This window comes from Entelurus aequoreus, linkage group LG08 (genome assembly GCF_033978785.1).
Source record: "Entelurus aequoreus isolate RoL-2023_Sb linkage group LG08, RoL_Eaeq_v1.1, whole genome shotgun sequence".
In the NCBI taxonomy this organism is placed as follows: Eukaryota; Metazoa; Chordata; class Actinopteri; order Syngnathiformes; family Syngnathidae; genus Entelurus; species Entelurus aequoreus.
Genome location: NC_084738.1, coordinates 34,920,195 through 34,942,970, shown reverse-complemented (window position 1 = coordinate 34,942,970; position 22,776 = coordinate 34,920,195). Strand labels below are relative to the sequence as shown.

Here is a 22,776-nt window from a genome sequence, read left to right as displayed (position 1 = left end):
TTCTTGGGTATGACTTCACCTCAGGTGTGGTCTGTTTTGAAATGAACAACTCTCATCCGATTACATTCTTACTAAAACAATCAGTATTTATAGCATGTCTGCTATTTACCTTGGCCCCTTTCCTTTACACTGTGATATGCAGCATGATCAGATACTGTCCTGTGTGTTTTTTTATGCTGTTGTGTGTGTGTCTAATTGCCATGGTAACAGGGCTCCATGCGTGGGCGAGGTCAGTGTGTCCTTGTGTCCTGGCTTGTGTTTCGTAGGTTTTTCCTTCCTGCGTTGCCGGGTGCAGGGTGCTGCGGTTTGTACCAGCCTTCCGAGTCTGCCCTCAACCCTGTCTGATCAGTGGGCTGCTGCAGAAACACGCGCATTCAAATATTCCACCCTAAGCACACATAAAAATTTAATCTGCTGTTTTCTTTCTGGTTAGCTTACTTAAGTGACAAACAACCTAAAGTATGTTTTTTTTTGGTTTATCCCGATTTTAATTAAAGGGGCCGTTTGCAACTTGCTCACAATTACATTAAAAAACAAAAAACAAAAAAAAACAAGAACACCGCCATCCAGCTTATGTTGCAATTAGTGGTTTAACAGAACATATAAATACATTTCTAAAATGTTCACATTTACTAATTATATTAAACAAAAAATGCTCCTCAGCCCAAGGATTTAGTTTGGTGTTCAGGCTGTCACTCACCACTGTTTTGTACACGCTCACAAGTCCTGAGCACATGCACTTACACAAAAGCAGTCCCAGAAAAAACAACTAACAATTTGCAGGCATATTGTTGTTACTATAGGTTCTATATTTGATGATAACGAGACATGGGCCAATATCAAATTTGGCTGTTTGATGTATCGTCCCTTAAATTATTGCCGATAAAGATTTCTGTCAGCATTTTTTTTAAAACAAATTAAGCAATAATGTCATCATAATATATAATAACAGTAATGATAATGCAATTCCTCTGACTCCTTATTTATAAAATATACGTCATACATTTTTAAATATAGCATTTAATGATTCATTCCTTAATAAATAATCATCTTAATTAGTAATCTTAATAAATGACATTGGAATAAACACAGTTCTAATCGGGGACTTTTTTCCTTATTTTTCCGTTTCCTTCTCCCTTCTCAAGTGCTCGTAGACTTCGTCTAAGTTGATGCCCCCATCTGCTTCTTGCTTTGACTTTAGCACAACAGCTGGTACAAATGTGCCTCTTCAAGACAATTTCTGGCTGCTGTTTTGATATGATTCATTAAACTAAAGCCTATTTCGAAATCCCCACCGGATGTTTGAAATGTAGCACAAAAACAAACAAGCTGTGAGATCTCCTTTATTCCTCATGGAGTGCTGCAACCACCATATATGACAATGACAGTGTGTGCTTTTTGTGTCAAATCATTTGTTTTTAAATGTTTCTTAATTACAGTAAATGCAAAAATCATACAATACATCTTTGGACAATTTTGACTAATATTTTAGGTCAAAGCATAATAATTGTGTAAATGTATACATAAGTCCTATAAGTATATAATGTATGTGTAAGGTCCTTTTTGAAACCTTTAGACAGGATGTGGCGCACCGTGCTATTATTGTGAAGGGGGGGAAGTGTGCTGTGCTGTTGTTCTCAGCTTGATGAGTAAAGAAAGGACTTGAGGCTGTAAACAAAAAAAAGACAGCTTGGCCGTGAGACAAGTTGCGGCTGTTGTCCCCCTGTTTGTACATTCATCTTACATCCATGATGCCGTTAACAACAACACAAGAAGATGTGATGTGTTGTGGGTGTATAGACTGTTCTTGCTAGCTTTAGCTTTGTAGTTTAGTCACTGTTTCAAGGGGCCGTCTCCACATTGTTTAGTTCAGGACGGGTTTTTGGGGGTGAATGAGCGTTATTTTCCCAAACAAATGTTACCACTCCTCACAATGACAGCATTTCAGTCACGTTTATGTCAATTTCCCTGATATTATTTTGCGTTTATCAGCGAATCCCGTTTTATTGGACAATTATGTGATTCCGTCCGCGGTTACTTCAACGCAAAAATCATATGGCGTACCTTTTTTTGTTGTTAAGTTTAGTGAATATTGATTAGCGCTGGGTCAATTAAACAGTAGTAAACATGATGAGATACCAAACTTGTAGTAGACGTCTTTTTTTCACTCAAGCACTCACTCATCTGTTTCATCGTCACAAGCTCCGGAATTTGCATACACGTTGCGTTGCTTATTGATCGTTTTTTTGGGGTGGGGGATTATTGTATTTTCATGATCGTGAGAGGCCGTAATCGAAATCGAAATCAACATTTTATTAATTGTCAGGCCCTACTTCTTATGCACCATGGTAATGAACCCAAGAACTTGCAATGGCCTTCTCAGCTTTGAACCCTCTGCCGTCATATTTAGCCCTTGCTTAGTTTTGCTGGTTTGAGTTAAATAAGGTCTAGTTTGGCAATATCATAACATTTTTTTTTAAAAAGTATCATATTACTTGTAAATGTAGGTTTTACAAATTATTGTGACTCTGTTTGTAGGAGGTAATCCACACATGTTTGCCTTTGTGTCCACTATCCATACGAGACAATGTTTTTCCCTTTTCTGTGTGTTCTAGATAGCCATCTTGTGTTAGCAATTATTTTTTTTATTTTTTTTTACTATCAATGCAGATAATAGAGATTAATCTATCCCGCCAATAAAGCACTCTAAAAAAGATTTAAAAAAAACGCCAGTAAAGCGCCATTTACATGTATTTTATTAGCCAAGCTATAACAACATTGTAACATGTAAGAGCTAACACCATGGAACTACTTTTCTGCTGTAGTGACAACACGTCTTGCTCACTGTGCCTTAGGTTACTATTGAAAGTCCAGAGGTACACGAGCAGCTACTGGAGTTGCTGCTGCTGCTAATCGCCTTTGAGTTTGGGAAAGTTTGAAACATCAAAACTTCACAGCCACAAGCTGAAAATTCGGGCAGACTAAATCAGTTGATATACTGGGCCTCAACTTGACAATATTGCGTTCAAGAGGCGGCAAGATGCTTTTTCCTCCCAGCATTATTTACCAAGGAGTGAGGATTATGCTGAATTCAACAGCTAAATTTGGATCACACGCATACTTGCCAACCCTCCCGTTTTTACCGGGAGACTCCCGGTATTCAGCGCCTCTCCCGATAACCTCCCGGCAGAAATTTTCTCCTGACAAACTCCCGGTATTCAGCCGGAGCTGGAGGCCACGCCCCCTCCAGCTCAATGCGGACCTGAGTGGGGACAGCCTGTTCTCACGTCCGCTTTCCCACAATATAAACAGCTTGCCTGCCCTATGACGTCATAACATCTACGGCTTTTAGAGAGTAGAGTGCACAACTGCGCACACAACAAGGAGACGAAGCCGAAGAACGAGGAAGTTACAGACATGGCGACGCCGTCGACGAGCAAGATGAAGAAATGCGCTTGCAAGTTCCAAAACGAATGGAAACAAGAATTTCAGTTCATCCAGGACAGTTCGAAGGGGAAGGGGTATGTATGTTGCCTGTACATTTTGTAGAACAGACTTCTCCATTGAACACGGTGGCCGAAATGATATACTCATTCATGAACGGAGAAGTTAAACAGGACAATGCTGCCATCTACTGGATAGCTTCCGGAACACTGAAATTCAAGTATTTATTTTATTTATATGTATAATAAAATAAATAAATAAATATATATATATATATATATATATATATATATATATATATATATATATATATATATATATATATATATATATATATATATATATATATATATATATATATATATAGCTAGAATTCACTGAAAGTCAAGTATTTCATATATATACACTACCGTTCAAAAGTTTGAGGTCACCCAAACAATTTTGTGGAATAGCCTTCATTTCTAAGAACAAGAATAGACTGTCGAGTTTCAGATGAAAGTTCTCTTTTTCTGGCCATTTTGAGCGTTTAATTGACCCCACAAATGTGATGCTCCAGAAACTCAATCTGCTCAAAGGAAGGTCAGTTTTGTAGCTTCTGTAACGAGCTAAACTGTTTTCAGATGTGTGAACATGATTGCACAAGGGTTTTCTAATCATCAATTAGCCTTCTGAGCCAATGAGCAAACACTTTGTACCATTAGAACACTGGAGTGATAGTTGCTGGAAATGGGCCTCTATACACCTATGTAGATATTGCACCAAAAACCAGACATTTGCAGCTAGAATAGTCATTCACCACATTAGCAATGTATAGAGTGTATTTCTTTAAAGTTAAGACTAGTATAAAGTTATCTTCATTGAAAAGTACAGTGCTTTTCCTTCAAAAATAAGGACATTTCAATGTGACCCCAAACTTTTGAACGGTAGTGTATATATATATATATATATATATATATATATATATATATATATATATATATATGAAATACTTGAGTTGGTGAATTCTAGCTGTAAATATACTCTCCTCTTAACCACGCCCCCCGCCCCAACCACGCCCCCCCACCTCCCGATATCGGAGGTCTCAAGGTTGGCAAGTATGATCACACGTCTTGTGATAAAATATACAACCATCCCATGAGTCGGCATCCCAGTGAAAGTAAACATTGGAAGTGTGCTTTTTAATGTTCTTATTTTGCCAATAAAACATTGAGCAACATTGCTACATCATGACTTAGTGCTTTACTAGAGATGGATTTGCATATCACCCAGCTTCTAAAACTTAAAGGGGAACTGCACTTTTTTGGAATTTTGCCTATCGCTCACAATTATTATGAAAGACATGACTATTGATGGATTTTTTTGTTTAATGCATTCTAAAAATTAAATACATTCGATACAATTTAGCTTACAATGGAGCCTGTGAGAGCTGTTCAATTCTGCCCATAGAGCCTCTAAAAAAACATCCAAACACCTCCATTAGGATTTTATATACATGATGTAAGTATATATGTAATGTAGTTACAGGCACATTTATAATAATATTAAATATTTACATATTTTTATCATTTTAAGCATAGGCAGTGCATTAATTTAAAAAACGCATCACAATGTTTGCTTTTTTTTTCTTCATCACTGGTTATTACACATTGCAGGCTTTATGAGAGCCAACAAACATAATAAAACATCACTTACTGTACAATGTCTGCTGTCATTAGGATGCCGACTGCTAGGATGTTCATGTATTCCCATTCAGATGAAAAATGTCTCATAATCCTCGCCAGTTCCAGGTCCGAAACGGCTGTCAAAATGTACCAAATTGTCGGATTATATTCTCAGCCATCTACTTTCCAGGTGCGATGCATGATTTAAGATCTAGAATAAACTTCCATGAGCAAGGAAATGAGGAAGCAGCTGATCAGTCGATGATGTAAACATAGGGACACACAGACATGATCACGTCGCCGCTATAAATAGTTTGTCTTTGTTAGCGCTTACAAAAATAGTATCACTAATACTTGGTTAATATTCAAGTCACAAAATGTAAATTGAGTATTTTTGGTGCTTTTTGGAATGGCTATTTATCGGACTTTATGGGCGGAATAGTGGAGCTTCCATTGAGTCCGCTATAAGCGTACTTTTATTTACATTTATTTTAGAATGCATTAAAAAAAAATCCATCCGTTGTCATGTCTTTTATAAAGATTCTGAACGACAGGAAAAATTCCCAATAAAGTGCAGTTCCCCTTTAAAGCTCATCTTCTGTATATTCAGACTAAAAAAGATAAGGTCCTGGATCATCATTTGACCCAAAGTAATTGCCGTTGGCTCTCATGAAGTCTGCCACGATTAGTGGCAGTTGTTGTTGACGGAAGTAGCTTTTGTTGCTTTGCGCTCTGTGAAATCAATGCACCCAGGAAATAAGTTGTGGTAATGCTTAAAATGACCAAAACACGGTAAATGTTATATGTTATCATTAATGTACCTGTTACTCTATTGGTTATAGTATGTATACCCTGTTGGATGTTTTTTACAGGACTTCATAGGCAGAATAGGTGAATTCTCATAACATGCATTGTTAACCGCCTTATCCTAGCATTTTTTTTTAACCACGCTACCACCAGATTGCACAGAAAAGGAAAAGATGTGGGTTCTTGTCTCATGTAGGGATTGTGGATACAACAAGAACACCACCCTGTATTTTATGTTACCATGAGTGGTTTAACAAAATACATATATTTTTTATACGTCTGTATTTTTGACAATTACTAATTATATATGATAACAATTGCTTGTTGGCCCAGGGCATTAGTCTGGCGTTTATACTTGTAACCCACAAAAATACACACGTACACGCAGGGAGCGCATGCACACAAACATAAGCAGTCCCAGAGAAGCAACTAACAATTTTCAGTCATGTTGTTGTTATGATAACATATACATTCAACGATGGTTCACAATAGTAAATAATCTTTGCTAATTTCAATATCATGCATGTGTCGCACTGTGTGGCTACTATTCCCTCTTCTGATTTATTAATCTACCGTGCTAACGCTAGCACAGTTCCAGTTAGACTTCTGTTGATGCATTTATTCTTCTGTTGTTTCCCTTCTTCACATTCCAACAAGCTTAGCACAGCTGTTAACACGGCGTGTCTGCTCTTTCTCCTTCTGTGTGTGTCCGTGTAATATTACCATTTCTATTACTTTATATAAAGGGGAACAGCACTTTTTTGGGGAATTTTGCCTATCTTTCACAGTCATTATGAGAGACAAGAATACAGAAGTTTTTTTTTTTTTTTGCTTTCTAACATATAAAAATCAGCTCATTCTTGGTGGCTAGCAATGTAGCTAATGGGAAAAATCAATTCAACCTCTAAATTACTTTAAAAATGCATTAAAAAACCATCACCAATACTTCATTTGCGTTCCGTAACCTGTATAATAACCAAGCTGTAGCAACATTGTTATTGTAAGAGAAAACACAGAGGAACTACTTTTCTAGCGTACTAACACATCGGCATGCTACAGTATTAGTCGTAAAAGCCAACTATGGCAAGAGATAGGCTAGCTTGGAATGCACAACACCGATTTGTACTGACTGAAAAACAGAAACAATCATATTACAGTATCTTTTTGTTTTCATCTTTTGTTTGCATTTCACCTTTTGTTTGTACAGCCAGACAGCGTACTGTAGTTGTACAAACATGCATGACGTGCTGCATGTATCATGATCATTATTAAAGTGACTCACTCGAAGGACAGTTGTCTGTTTGGTCCAGCTGGCCTGGGATGTTTCCTGTTGATTTTGGGTAAGCAATCCATTTATGTCGAAATAGCTTGTCTCCAAGTTCCATATTCATTGCGTCAAAATTGCTTTCTCCTCACTCTCCCAGCTTCGGTCTGCTCCAACGTCTCACTCTTCCTTGGTGCTCGGTTCTAGGAGCAGCAGTATATTCAGCTTCAAAAGTATTAGGTTGTAAACCCTCATTTGTCTAAAAATAGTCGTCTTTGTTGTCTGTTACCAAGTCTGCCATGATTAAAACACACACACGTGTTTGATTCTGGAAGTAGGAACACACATTTGTTGCCAGAAGTCAGACGTGCGCTGCTATGGAAACAGAAATCAATGTGCGAAAGAAAGAATGATTAACATGATCAAAATATGGTAAATATTGAACATATTACATATTTTTATGAAAGTGTCTATTGCTACATTATATATAGACTTGCAGTGTGTATTTAAAATGTTAATGAAGGGTTCAGAAGTTGTTTTACAGGGCTTTGAAGTTTACAACGGTGATTCCCGTTAGCCGCATCGTTCAAGCGTTTTTTATCATCTTTAAAAATCGTTAAAAAAAAAAGACTTTCATAATGATTGTGAATGAAAAATTGCAAGAAAAAGTGCATTTCCCCTTTAACATACATACATAATCAGTATTTGAGCATTTGTCTATTGATTTTGAATTGTCCATGTCCCAATGGTATTGCATTGAAGAATAAATCGTTTTTTCTCCAAATTCACAAATTTTGTCAAATTCAGCAACATAAAATAAAATACAGAACACACTTTTAAAATTACGAAAGCAAAACCAGCAATAATACAGAACAAACACAATGTAAAGTAAACAATTTGCTCGTTGTGTAATGCCGATGTTCAGAGTTCCTGAGTTTTTGAATGCACCTGGCTCTCTGCGACTGTGATTAGTGCATTTTTAGGAAGTGTTGTTTTTGCTGTTGTTACCAGCACTAAAGACCTACTGAAATGACATTTTTTTATTTAAACGGGGATAGCAGATCCATTCTATGTGTCATACTTGATCATTTCCCGATATTGCCATATTTTTGCTGAAAGGATTTAGTAGAGAACAACGACGATAAAGATCGCAACTTTTGGTATCTGATAAAAAAAGCCTTGCCCCTACCGGAAGTAGCGTGACATAGTCAATTGAACAGCTCCTCACATTTTCATATTGTTTACAATGCAGCTAGAGCGATTTGGACCGAGAAAGCGACGATTACCCCATTAATTTCAGCGAGGATGAAAGATTCGTGGATGAGGAACGTTAGAGTGAATGACTAGAATGCAGTGCAAGACATATCTTTTTTCGCTCTGACCGTAACTTACGTACAAGCTGGCTCATTGGATTCCACACTCTCTCCTTTTTCTATTGTGGATCACGGATTTGTATTTTAAACCACCTCGGATACTATATCCTCTTGAAAAGGAGAGTCGAGAACGCGAAATGGACATTCACAGGGACTTTTATCTCCAAGACAATACATCGACGAAACATTTTAGCTACGGAGCTAACGTGACAGCATCGTGCTTAACTGCATATAAAAACAAAATAAATATATCCCTGACTGGAAGGATAGACAGAAGATCAACAATACTATTAAACCAGGGACATGTAAATACACGGTTAAAGGCCTACTGAAACCCACTACTACCGACCACGCAGTCTGATAGTTTATATATCAATGATGAAATCTTAACATTATAACACATGCCAATACGGCCGGGTTAACTTATAAAGTGACATTTTAAATTTGCCGCTAAACTTCCGGTTCGAAACGCCTCTGAGGATGACGTATGCGTGTGACGTAGCCCGGCGAACACGGGTATGCCTTCCACATTGAAGCCGATACGAAAAAGCTCTGTTTTCATTTCATAATTCCACAGTATTCTGGACATCTGTGTTCGTGAATCTGTTTCAATCATGTTCATTGCATTATGGAGAAGGAAGCCAAGCAAGCAAAGAAGAAAGTTGTCGGTGCGAAATGGACGTATTTTTCGAACGTAGTCAGCCACAACAGTACACAGCCGGCGCTTCTTTGTTTACATTCCCGAAAGATGCAGTCAAGATGGAAGAACTCGGATAACAGAGACCCTAACCAGGAGGACTTTTGATTTGGATACACAGACGCCTGTAGGGAACTGGGACAACACAGACTCTTACCAGGATTACTTTGATTTGGATGACAAAGACGCAGACGTGCTACTGTGAGTATGCAGCTTTGGCTTTTTTTTGCGTATGTACGTAACTTTTTTAAAATATATAAGCTTTATGAACCTTGGGTTAGGTGAACGGTCTTTTGGGCTGAGTGATTGTGTGTGTTGATCATGTGTTTGAATTGTATTGGCGTGTTCTATGGAGCTAGGAGCTAGCAGAGGAGCTAGGAGCTAGCATAACACGTACCGTACCGTACGTGCGCGTCACGTACGTAACTTTTTAAAAATATATAAGCTTTATGAACCTTGGGTTAGGTGAACGGTCTTTTGGGCTGAGTGATTGTGTGTGTTGATCAGGTGTTTGAATTGTATTGGCGTGTTCTATGGAGCTAGGAGCTAGCAGAGGAGCTAGGAGCTAGCATAACAAACACGCAGGTGTTATTATGCAGGATTAATTTGTGGCATATTAAATATAAGCCTGGTTGTGTTGTGGCTAATAGAGTATATATATGTCTTGTGTTTATTTACTGTTGTAGTCATTCCCAGCTGAATATCAGGTACCGTGAGTATGCAGCCTTGGCTGCTAAACATTCGATAACTTGACCGTATGTGCGCGTCACGTACGTAACTTTTTAAAAATATATAAGCTTTATGAACCTTGGGTTAGGTAAACGGTCTTTTGGGCTGAGTGATTGTGTGTGTTGATCAGGTGTTTGAATTGTATTGGCGTGTTCTATGGAGCTAGGAGCTAGCAGAGGAGCTAGGAGCTAGCATAACAAACACGCAGGTGTTTTTATGCAGGATTAATTTGTGGCATATTAAATATAAGCCTGGTTGTGTTGTGGCTAATAGAGTATATATATGTCTTGTGTTTATTTACTGTTGTAGTCATTCCCAGCTGAATATCAGGTCACCCCCGGCTCTCACAGCATCTTCCCTATCTGAATAGCTTCAACTCCCCACTAGTCCTTCACTTGCACTTTACTCATCCACAAATCTTTCATCCTCGCTCAAATTAATGGGGAAATTGTCGCTTTCTCGGTCCGAATCTCTCTCACTTCATGCGGCCATCATTGTAAACAATAGGGAACTTTGCGTATATGTTCAACTGACTACATCACGCTACTTCCGGTAGGGGCAAGCTTTTTTTTTATCAGATACCAAAAGTTGCAATCTTTATCGTCGTTGTTCTATACTAAATCCTTTCAGCAAAAATATGGCAATATCGCGAAATGATCAAGTATGACACATAGAATAGATCTGCTATCCCCGTTTAAATAAAAAAAAATCATTTCAGTAGGCCTTTAATGCTTTCCAGCCTGGCGAAGGTTAACAATGCTGTTGCTAACAACGCCATTGAAGCTAACTTAGCAACCGTACATCACAGAGCTATGCTAAAAACATTAGCTATCCACCTACGCCAGCCAGCCCTCATCTGCTCATCAACACTCGTGCTCACCTGCGTTCCAGCGATCGACGGTGCGACGAAGGACTTCACCCGATCACAGAGGCGGTCGGCGAGCAAAGGAAGTTAAGGTGACTTCGCCGGCTAACGCGTCTGCTATCCATCTCTGTCTTCCTGGTTGTGTTGCGGTAGTCCGCCGCTAATACACCGATCCCACGTACAACTTTCTTCTTTGCAGTCTCCATTGTGCAGTAAACAAATTGCAAAAGATTCACCAACACAGATGTCCAGAATACTGTGGAATTATGAGATGAAAACAGAGCTATTTTGTATTGGATTCAATGGGGTACCGATACTTCTGTTTCACTGGCTACGTCACGCGCATACGTCATCATCCAAAGGCGTTTTCAACCGGAAGTTTAGCGGGAAATTTAAAATTGCACTTTATAAGTTAACCCGGCCGTATTGGCATGTGTTGCAATGTTAAGATTTCATCATTGATGTATAAACTATCAGACTGCGTGGTCGGTAGTAGTGGGTTTCAGTAGGCCTTTAACACCACTAAGGCAACATGTCTGTGTGTTGTTGGATCTGGTGGCTGCTGTTGGCACATTAAAATTGGCAATACATTTTCAAAAGCGCGTCAGACTCTTTTAAAACTTTTGAACGGACCATTGTGTGTGGAGTCTGATCTTTTAGAAGCGATGGAAAGCATAAATGATAATGGAAATAATAAAATGTAATTTGTTATTAACTTTACAGCTGAAACAAACATTACATTATCTAGCAGACAAATCAACATCATCAAAACTGGGTTTTTACAAAACAATTCACATACTGGCTAGGGTTTTTGCATCTACGAATCGTCCGTTCACATATAAGCTGAAGTGTGGTATAAAACCAAAGTTCATGTTTTTGTTTAGTTTTTTTCACCACACTGAAACTAGACTATTTTTATTCTCGTGCACAATACAGTAATGACAATGCTCTGTTGGAACAGAATGTGGCTGATGAATGAGGAACAAATGGTCTGGTTGTTGTGGCTTCGTGGTTACAGCATGTAGGCCACACAGTCAGAGAGATCTGAATCTAAGTTTGGACATCTCTGTGCAAAGTTTGTATTTCCTGTGCGCGTTTGGGTTTTCTGCGGGTACTCCGGCTTCGTTATGTTATGTTAATTGGAGAATATAAATATTCCATAGGTGTGAATGTGAGTGTTTGTCTTTATGATTGGCTGGTGACCATTCTAGGGTTCACCCAGCCTCTCGCCCGAAGGCAGCTGGGATAAGCTCCAGCTTACCCACAGCCTATTAAGGGGTACGCGGATAAGCATTATAGAAATGGATGGGTCGGCTATGTCAAAGCTAACCACATGGGATCAATTTTCTCTGGGAACCAGTATCCTTACATAACGTATAAATATCATACTCACTGCTAAGTTGCTGCTCAATTCTTGACTTGATGTTCTCAACAATTTGAGCAAAATTAAAGATGCAGATGTTATTTTTAGGCATTGCATGCTGTCATTAATATGGTGAAGCGAGATGATTAGGACCTCTGTTCGATCTCAAAAGAGCGGGCGGAAGGAACTGAGTTATGTGATCCACAATTAGGCCTATTAAGGCATTTAGAATGATTGATGTGTTTTTGATCTCAGTTTGTTGGTGACAAGGCTGCTGATGAGATTAGCATTTGCAAGGTATCCATTTAAAGCAGTCGTATTATGCAAAACCCGCTTTTCCTGCCTGTTAGCACCTGTTTTTTGTGTATTTGGCATCCCAAAAAGTGCTGAATACACGGTAAAAAAGATTCTGTGGTCGATTAAATCTGACATAATTGTAGTGGGTAAAATAAAATCAATATGATAGTGTTTTTGATTTTGAGGTAAATATTTATTAAATTGAAAATAAAAATGTTTGGAATAGTATCTACTTATTGTAGTTAACATTAGCATTTTATTTATAAATTTGTTAATAGAGAAAATATTGAGGGGATTCTAATTAATATTTATTAGGCACATTTTAAATGAAATTAAATGCACATCTTAAAGTGCTGCTATGTTTGTAAGTTTACACTGATTTGGACTCTTATGTCAGTGACATTTCTATTGTGGTCACTACTAAATGTTTGTTAATTGTTAATAAAAGTCCTATTTGAGTATTCGTTGAGTACTGTACTTTCTGGGCAATAGACTAGTTATTCATATAGTTATTCATATATATATATGTATATACATATATATATATATATATATATATATATATATATATATATATATATATATATATACATACATATATATATATACATACATATATATATATATATATATATATATATATATATATATATATATATATATATATATATATATATATATATATATATATTAGGGCTGCAACTAACGATTAATTTGATAATCGATTAATCTGTCGATTATTACTTCGATTAATCGATTACTAATCGGATAAAAGAGACAAACTACATTTCTGTCCTTTCCAGTATTTTATTGAAAAACCCCAGCATACTGGCACCATACTTATTTTGATTATTGTTTCTCAGCTGTTTGTACATGTTGCAGTTTATAAATAAAGGTTTATTTTTAAAAAAAAGAAAGAAAAAAAAGCCTATGCGCATAGCATAGATCCAACGAATCGATGACTAAATTAATCGGCAACTATTTTTATAATCGATTTTAATCGATTTAATCGATTAGTTGTTGCAGCCCTAATATATATATATATATATATATATATATATATATATATATATATATATATATATATATATATATATATATATATGTATATATATACAGTGGATATATATATATATATATATATATATATATATATATATATATATATATATATATATATATATATATATATATATATATATATATATATATATATATGTATATATATACAGTGGGGCAAAAAAGTATTTAGTCAGCCACCCATTGATTGTCAATGGGTGGCTGACTAAATACTTTTTTGCCCCACTGTATATATATATATATATATATATATATATATATATATATATATATATATGAATACACACATCTTTACCTTTGGCCATTAAAAGTCAGTAATTTCCAGGAGTTTATCTCACCTTTTGAGTAGCCTCTGATTTACTAATGGTTTCTAATGTTGTAAAAATGTGTAAAATAAATATAACAATTCAAAATTTCTGTCAACGAAGATTTGCTTCAGCCTGCGACACATAGTCATTTTGATAGTAGGCTATTATAGCTAATATAGACACTTACGTCATGTGTTGCCTTCATTATAAGACTTATTTACAGCTCCAGACAGATTTGTTTTTTGTATTTTCAGTCCAATATGGCTCTTTCAATGTTTTTGGTTGTCGACCCCTGCTCTAGCTTGTATTTTGTTGCAGACTATCGGTATAACACGTCGCTACACACAATGGATACAATAACATATAGGAAAATCAAATATTCGATTACCTGTCTAGAAGGAAAACAGCCACTTGGGCGTTCAAAGTTAGTCGAAGACTGGCCCGCAATGCCCTCCATCTTGAATTCGCTGGACCAATATTTATTTGAGTATTGGCTCTTCTTTGGTTTTTTAGACGTATAGCGTCTTTCTTTTTTTTAATCTGTGATTTACTCTTCTGTTTTTTTTTTTAGCAATGTATGCTGTAACAGAAAGCGCAGGTATTACAATCTTTTCAGGTGGGTGTTTAGCAGCTGTGTTTTACTGAAAAGTAGTTTGCACCGTGCACACTATATATCACGTCAGCCAATAAAGAGGCTCCTCCGTGGGCTCTGCTCACTCTTCCTTTCTCTAAACAATGTGATTTAATCTGAAGGGGTTGACCGCCACAAAGACAAATTATTTTGTCTTCCAGGTTTTAAGTTACTAAAATATTCAATTATAAGACACAGACAGCACGCAGACATACACTTTTTTTTCAGAAATTCTTACTGTTACGACATACTTGTATGTTGCTAATATGATTTTTTTTTTAGTTAAAGAATATAACTTAGGTACCCCAGCTTTAACAATTAACAAACATTTAGTATTGTTGATGTGACATCAATAGAAATGTCACTGACATAAGATTCCAAATGAGTGTACACTTACAAACATAACACCACTTTCAGATGTGCAATTCATTTCATTTAAAATTTGCCTTATAACATTAATTAGAATTCACTCAATTTTCTCTCTGTTAAGAATAAAATAATAAAATAAAATATGCTTTTGTTTTAATTAACAACAATGAGTAGATTTTATTCCAAACATTTTTATTCTACTGCAGCTAGTGGTACCACAGTTTGACATTCACTGATGTAGATTAAAATTTGTAATATGCCCCCTTTCAAGAATAAGTAATGAATGAAATCTAAATGGAATACATAATATATAACTGACAAGTAAATAATATAATATGTAAATTGTTACTGATAAATTATTTTATGTGTGTTTGAATTGGACAAAAAATTAAAAAAAAAAAAAAGTTTCATTCCAACATTTTTGAGTCAGAAATTGTGGAATTCCATGAATGTTTAGAATTTTATAAATAAATTGCACAAATGTATTGAATGACTTGAATGGTTTAACATAGTTGAGAAATTGAAAAAAATATCATCCTTTTTTAATTAACATATATATTGCACCTAACTGGCCACCATGCACAATTCAAATACAATATAAATTGGATTTCAACATTGTTTTCGACAACCTCCTCTCAAATAACAAGAAATTATAGTTTTGCTGCGCTGTAAGTAGATTATACAAATGTATTTTTGAGCATTAAATAGCTATTCTTTCACCACATTGATTTATTAATGTCATGCCAAGAGAGAAAAAATGAAGCTTTTAGGGGCTAACTGTCAAGCTTTCACACACCCAGTTCTTTGCTTTATGCGCTTTGATCTTATTGACTGAGCTCAACTCTCTACACTGTTCAACAGCAACACACACACCGAAAAAGGTCCAATTAGGTAGGCCAACCAAAAACATTTGCTGGAAGTGCTTTTTAAGCTTAATCGGCAGCAATTAAATTGGAATGTATGTATGAAAACACATTTAGGACTAGAGATTTTTGAACATGCGTTGTCTTTTCACCAGGAGAATAGCCCCTTTATTGATGTGGATGTTTGACATTAGGAAATAATAATCACTGATAATTTCAAAACAATCAGTCAACTAAAACACTCTTTTTTAAACATTTAAAGGCAGATGATGACGGCGTAATTTGAGATTATTTGTAATAAAGTTGCATGTCATGCATGTTTATTAATAAGATACAAGGTAAAAAAAAATATAAGGTTGCGAAAAAATTTAAAAGTGTATTTTAACACTTTATGTTGGGATTGGTAATTACATTTTTTACCAAAAAAAGCCCCTTAAAATAGCAAAACAGGTATGCTGAGTTATTCCTTTGCTGCCGATGTTTGTCATGCATGACTAAATTGTGCGCTGTATACCGTAAAATTAAAGGATGCAAAACTAATCCAATGTCCAATCCAATGTAGGTCGATATGTGTATATTCAATATATATATATATATATATATATCCTCAGGAGATTTTTTAAAATCTCCTGAGGATTGAGGTAAACCCCTCATGAAACAGGCCTGTAGAGATTAAATAGTCTAGTGATTTTTTTCCCACACATACATATTACGCTCTACCACGGTATCGAGCACTATTTTCTGGATAATCTAGTTAAGACATATATATATATATATATATATATATATATATATATATATATATATATATATATATATATATATATATATATATATATATATATATATATATATATATATATATATATATATATATATATATATATATATATATATATATATATATACACACACACACACACAGATGTATGTATATATGTATATCTAATGTATATATGTGTGTATAATATTTATGTATATATATACATACATACATATATGTATATATATATATATATATATATATATATATATATTGATTGATTGATTGATTGATATATTTTTATTTCAAATATGCATAAAAACAAGAGCAAGCCCGATCCAACACAGTGCCACAGCCCCAACAGCCACCACAACAAAACGAAAAACAATGGAGAATAAAAAACAAAAACAAATGAGCATTGGACTTTCTCCTTCCTTTCTTTTTCCTTCTTTTTTTTCTTTTACATATTTGAAAAGGAGTGAGAAGAAGTTTACACTTATTTAATCCCACCCCTTTTCTTTAAATCATAAATTACTCTGAGCTAGAACTACCTGTTCACTCAATGTACAAACTCAAAGAACGTATATATACTGTACATACATCATAGATATATACATACATATGCACACTACACACATACATAGCCACATCATTACCACTAGTGATCATGGAAATGGTATGATGCCACCACAACAACACCACTGCCTCAATGGGCAGCCCCACACTCTTCTGTAACACAAACAACCCAATATCAAAGCCCTTCTTCATCTCTGTACCTCTGGAATACCATGTACTTATACTTCTTTTTAAACTGGTTTATGTTTGGACATTGCTTTAACTCATCCTTCAAACCATTCCATAATTTCACTCCACAAATTGAAATACAAAAACTTTTAATGGTCGTTCTATAACTAAGCATTTTGAAATTTAAATTCCCCCTTAAATTATAACCGCCCTCTCGTGTGCTGAATAATTTTTGAATGCTTCCTGGGAGTTTATTTATTTTGGCTTTATACATTATTTGTGCAGTTTGATACAAAATAATATCATTAAATTTCAATATTTTTGACTGTAAGAATAGTGAGTGAGTATGGTCCAGATATCCAACCTTGTTGATGATCCGTACAGCTCTTTTCTGAAGTATAGTTATTGAATTTAATGAGCTTTTATAATTATTCCCCCAGACTTCCACACAGTAGGTTAAATATGGTAAAACTAATGAACAGTAAAGAATGTGGAGTGATTTGTGATCCAGAACCTGCTTTGCTTTATTTATTACTGAGATGCTTCTTGACAGCTTAGATTGTACATGTTTTATATGTGATTTCCAGTTAATTTGATCGTCAATTGTAATTCCAAGGAATTTTATTTCAAAAACCCTTTCAATATCCACTCCATCTATTTGTATCTGCACCCTTGTTTCACGTGTCCTCTTTCCAAACAGTATTAACTTAGTCTTAGTCAGGTTTAATGACAATTTATTATAGTCAAACCAAGTTTTTAGTTTACTCATTTCTTCCATAATGACTTCCTGCAACTGATTTAAGTCATCCCCTGAACAAAAAATATCAGTGTCATCAGCAAATAACACTAATTTCAATAATGTAGACACTTTACATATATCATTGATATACAGGATGAACAGTTTTGGCCCCAACACTGACCCCTGGGGGACACCACAAGCAATATCCAAACATGATGAACAGCAATCCCCCAACTTCACAAACTGTTGTCTCTTATTTAAGTAGCTTTTAAGCCAATCCAATACAACTCCCCTGATTCCATACTTTTCCATTTTATTGATTAATATATCATGGTTAATTGTGTCAAATGCTTTTTTTAGATCAATAAATATTCCCATTGCATATTGTTTCTTTTCTATGGCATTTGTGATTTCCTCTATTGTTTCAACTATTGCCATTGATGTAGATCTGTTTGATCTAAACCCATATTGACAGTCAGAGAGTAATTTATGCTTTTCTATAAATGTATCTAACCTGTTATTGAATAGTTTTTCTAATATTTTAGAGAATTGTGGAAGTAAAGAGACGGGTCTATAGTTTGTGAAGTGGTGTTTGCTCCCAGTTTTAAACAGAGGTATAACTTTAGCTATTTTCATTTCATTTGGAAATGCGCCGGTTTGAAATGACAAATTACAGATGTATGTTAATGGTTTTGATATCCCTGTAATGACCTTTTTCACCAATGCCATACTAATGTCATTGGAGTCAGTGGACATTTTGTTCTTACATTTGTTTACAATATCCAACACTTCTTCTTCACCCACTGCATTTAAAAACATAGAATTGGGATTTCTCTCCAACAATCCCTTCATATTTTTACCAGTTGTCCGTGGATCTGGGATTTTTTCTGCAAGTTCAGGTCCAATACTTACAAAGAATTTATTGAAGGCATTAGCCACATCTTCAATATTGTCATTTTCTTTACCATCATTTGTGAAATACGTTGGATAGTTATTTGAAGAGGTACTGTTTCTTATAATACTGTTTAATAAATTCCATATTCCTTTGATATTGTTTTTATTATCATCTAGTAATTTCTTATAATAATCTCTCTTATTTGACCTTATAATATGAGTTAATTTGTTTTTATATTTTTTATATTTATTTTCTGCTTCTTTTGTTTTCAATCTTATAAATTCCCTGTAAAGAGTGTTTTTCTTTTTGCAAGCATTTTGCAATCCCTTTGTGATCCAAGGACAATTGGTATATTTTCTTCTACTGGTGCATTCTTTTATTGGGCAATTTTTATCATATAATGACCTAAATATTCTCAAGAATATATTGTAAGCACTATTAACATCACCATTTTCATAAATTACATCCCAATTCTGCTCCAGTAAATCATGTTTAAATGAACTAATGGATTCCTCTGATCTCGTTCTTCTGTATTGGGTTGGCTTTTCTAGTTTTTTTGTCCTGTAGTTTCCATTAAATATCAGAAAAACTGGGAGGTGGTCAGTGATATCTTTGATCAATAGCCCACTTACGGTCTTATTCTCAATATCATTAGTGAATATGTTGTCGATTAGAGTGGCAGAGTGAGACGTAATTCGACTGGGTCTGGTGATTTTGGGATATAGACTCATACTGTACATTGTGTCAATGAAATTATCTATATCTTTAGTTTTACTGGGATTTAACATGTCAATATTAAAGTCTCCACAAATGAAGACAGCTTTACTAACGTTACTCTCCTTTGAAAACAGGCATTCCATCCAATCTGTAAAACGTTCTAAGCTTGTACCTGGCGATCTGTATACACAACTAATAATGACATTTCTACTTTTTTCCATACAAATTTCAATTGTTAGACATTCAAGTAGGTTATCAACCACAGTTGTCATATCATCCAGACGTTTAAATCTCAAGGTGTTATCCACATAGATTGCCACCCCTCCACCCCCCTTGTTTTGTCTATTCATATTAATAAAATCATAACCATCCAGTTCAAAATCTGTCACTTTTTCACTGTTAATCCAAGTTTCAGATACTGCAATTATGTTAAATGGTTGTGAAAAGGTGTGTAAATAGTCCTTGATGTCCTTGAAATTCCTGTTTAGGCTTCTACTATTGAAATGGATAATGGACAATTTGCCTTTAGTAATAATATTCTGGTTGTACTGTTCATTGGTGTAGTAGCAGCAGTTCTCATTGATATTGAGGAGGAAATTATTGTCCGGGTCTATATCATGTTCCAAGTCTTGTAGGTGGTGCTCAGTGTATTGAGATGCTTTCAACTGTACATTGTCATATTCACTTACCAACTGAATTATGTGGCTAGTGTCATCTTGCGTATTGTCAATGTGTGTCATGATTGTGTTTAATCGCTTTTACCTTACATTCCAGTTCATACGTCATATTCGTTCAGATCTTCGATGTTTCTAATCAGCAGCACTTTGGCGTTCTCCGGAGTGCCGTTGAGTTTGATGAATACTTTACAGTTCGCAGTCCAAGTTTGTAGAATTTTCTTCTCTCTCCTCATTTGGCGTGCTTTTCGGGCTATATCAGCATTTCGTTTGGTCAAATGGTCGTTCATGTATATGTTTGTTCCTTTTAGCTTCCTTCCCTGTTTTAGCAACGCGATCTTGTGCTTTCTATTGACAAATCTCAGAACTACGCTCGGCTTGTCGTTTGTTCCTCTCCTGGGCAAAAGGTGACATGCTTCGATGCTGTTACAGTCCAGTTGTATATCCTTGGACTGCATGAAGACCGCCACCTGTCGCTCCATCGAAATAACATCCAACTCCGCCGGCTCCCCTCCATTCGCTGGGGCTACTGCTCGTGCGTAAGACCGGGGTTTGATGCTAAGTCCGGTGATGATCACATCATTGATCCTTGTGTACTGCTCAATATCAGCAACTCTGTTCTCCAGAATTGCGATTTTCTTGTCTTTCTCCAAATTGTCAGCCCTCATCTGATCCAGCTGCACAACAAGGGACATGATGGTTTTCTGCTGCTCCTTGATCGTAGCAACTTCCTCGATCAGAGTGTCGATTGACTTTTTAAGTTCGCTATAATCAGCCTTGGGCGCCATCTCGTCTTTGTAACAGCGCACCGGCTATTTACTCCAGACATTCACTTGTTAAATTAATTGCAAACTTTCTCCTTACATTATTAAACTTAAATGTTTGGAGTAAAATTCGCGAGCGCCGGTTCAGCTACCGGAACAGGAAGTGATGGTTGATGTTGAAGTTTTTCAAATCGTTTGTATATATATATATATATACAAACATACATATACATATATATATATATATATATTTGATTATATATATATATATATATATATATATATATATATATATATATATATATATATATATATATATATATATATATATATATATATATATATATATATATATATATATATATATATATATATATGTATATATATATATATATGTATATATATATATATATGTATATATATATATATGTATATATATATATATATATATGTATATATATATATATATATATATATATATATATATATATATATATATATATATATATATATATATATATATATATATATATATATATATATATATATATATATATATATATATATATATATGTATACACTACCGTTCAAAAGTTTGGGGTCACCCAAACAATTTTGTGGAATAGCCTTCATTTCTAAGAACAAGAATAGACTGTCGAGTTTCAGCTGAAAGTTCTCTTTTTCTGGCCATTTTGAGCGTTTAATTGACCCCACAAATGTGATGCTCCAGAAACTCAATCTGCTCAAAGGAAGGTCAGTTTTGTAGCTTCTGTAACGAGCTAAACTGTTTTCAGATGTGTGAACATGATTGCACAAGGGTTTTCTAATCATCAATTAGCCTTCTGAGCCAATGAGCAAACACATTGTACCATTAGAACACTGGAGTGATAGTTGCTGGAAATGGGCCTCTATACACCTATGTAGATATTGCACCAAAAACCAGACATTTGCAGCTAGAATAGTCATTTACCACATTAGCAATGTATAGAGTGTATTTCTTTAAAGTTAAGACTAGTTTAAAGTTATCTTCATTGAAAAGTATAGTGCTTTTCCTTAAAAAATAAGAACATTTCAATGTGACCCCAAACTTTTGAACGGTAGTGTGTATATATGTATATATATATATATATATATATATATATATATATATATATATATATATATATATATATATATATATATATATATATATATATATATATATATATATATATATATATATATATATATATATATAAATGTGTGTGTGTGATCACTGGCCCCCTGACGCATTTTTACCGACCGATGTGATCCCCGAGTCAAAATTATTTCCCATGTCTGCTTTAGATTGCCAATTAAACCTTCCACTTTCCACTCTCTCCAAACGTATCAATTTCTGAATGTATCTTTTGAAAATGTTAACTTTTTAAATATTTATCTTGAAGATGAACATTGTCGCTATTTTAATTATTTCTCTCCGTCAAAAAAAACCTTTCATAAACAGTACATAGATTTTCACAGCAAGTGTGCATGCAACGATTAGATGAAAATAATACTGTGTCCTATGTTTCTTGTTTTTGCCTTATATTAGTGCATTATAATTCAATGTGTGGGCATTGTTTAACATGAGTATTCAACATGGTAACAACATTAATAAGTCAGAAAAGTGGAACATCATCATAGCTCTTTTTTATTATCTAATACCGGTAATTAGGGCTGCCAAAATGTGATTTATCACAAACAAATATTG

The 22,776-nt window shown here is 34.9% G+C and overlaps 1 protein-coding gene and 1 pseudogene across 1 annotated transcript; one reads left to right on the top strand and one right to left on the bottom strand.

The window, feature by feature from the left end:
* Nucleotides 1-22,776, top strand: part of LOC133655824 (myosin-4-like) — a 249,022-nt pseudogene that overhangs the window by 144,360 nt on the left and 81,886 nt on the right.
* On the bottom strand, nt 5,189-21,189 carry LOC133655823 (uncharacterized). Its single transcript, XM_062056371.1, has 3 exons — nt 20,372-21,189; nt 7,195-7,379; nt 5,189-5,242 (listed from the first exon to the last, which is right to left on the bottom strand). The coding sequence occupies exon 1, from the start codon at nt 21,069-21,071 to the stop codon at nt 20,385-20,387; it is 687 nt and encodes a 228-aa protein (XP_061912355.1). The 5' UTR covers nt 21,072-21,189; the 3' UTR covers nt 5,189-5,242; nt 7,195-7,379; nt 20,372-20,384.

Bases quoted from the DNA above. Each gene is read 5' to 3' on its own strand.
- LOC133655823 (XM_062056371.1), bottom strand. From the start codon at position 21,071: ATGGCGCCCAAGGCTGATTATAGCGAACTTAAAAAGTCAATCGACACT.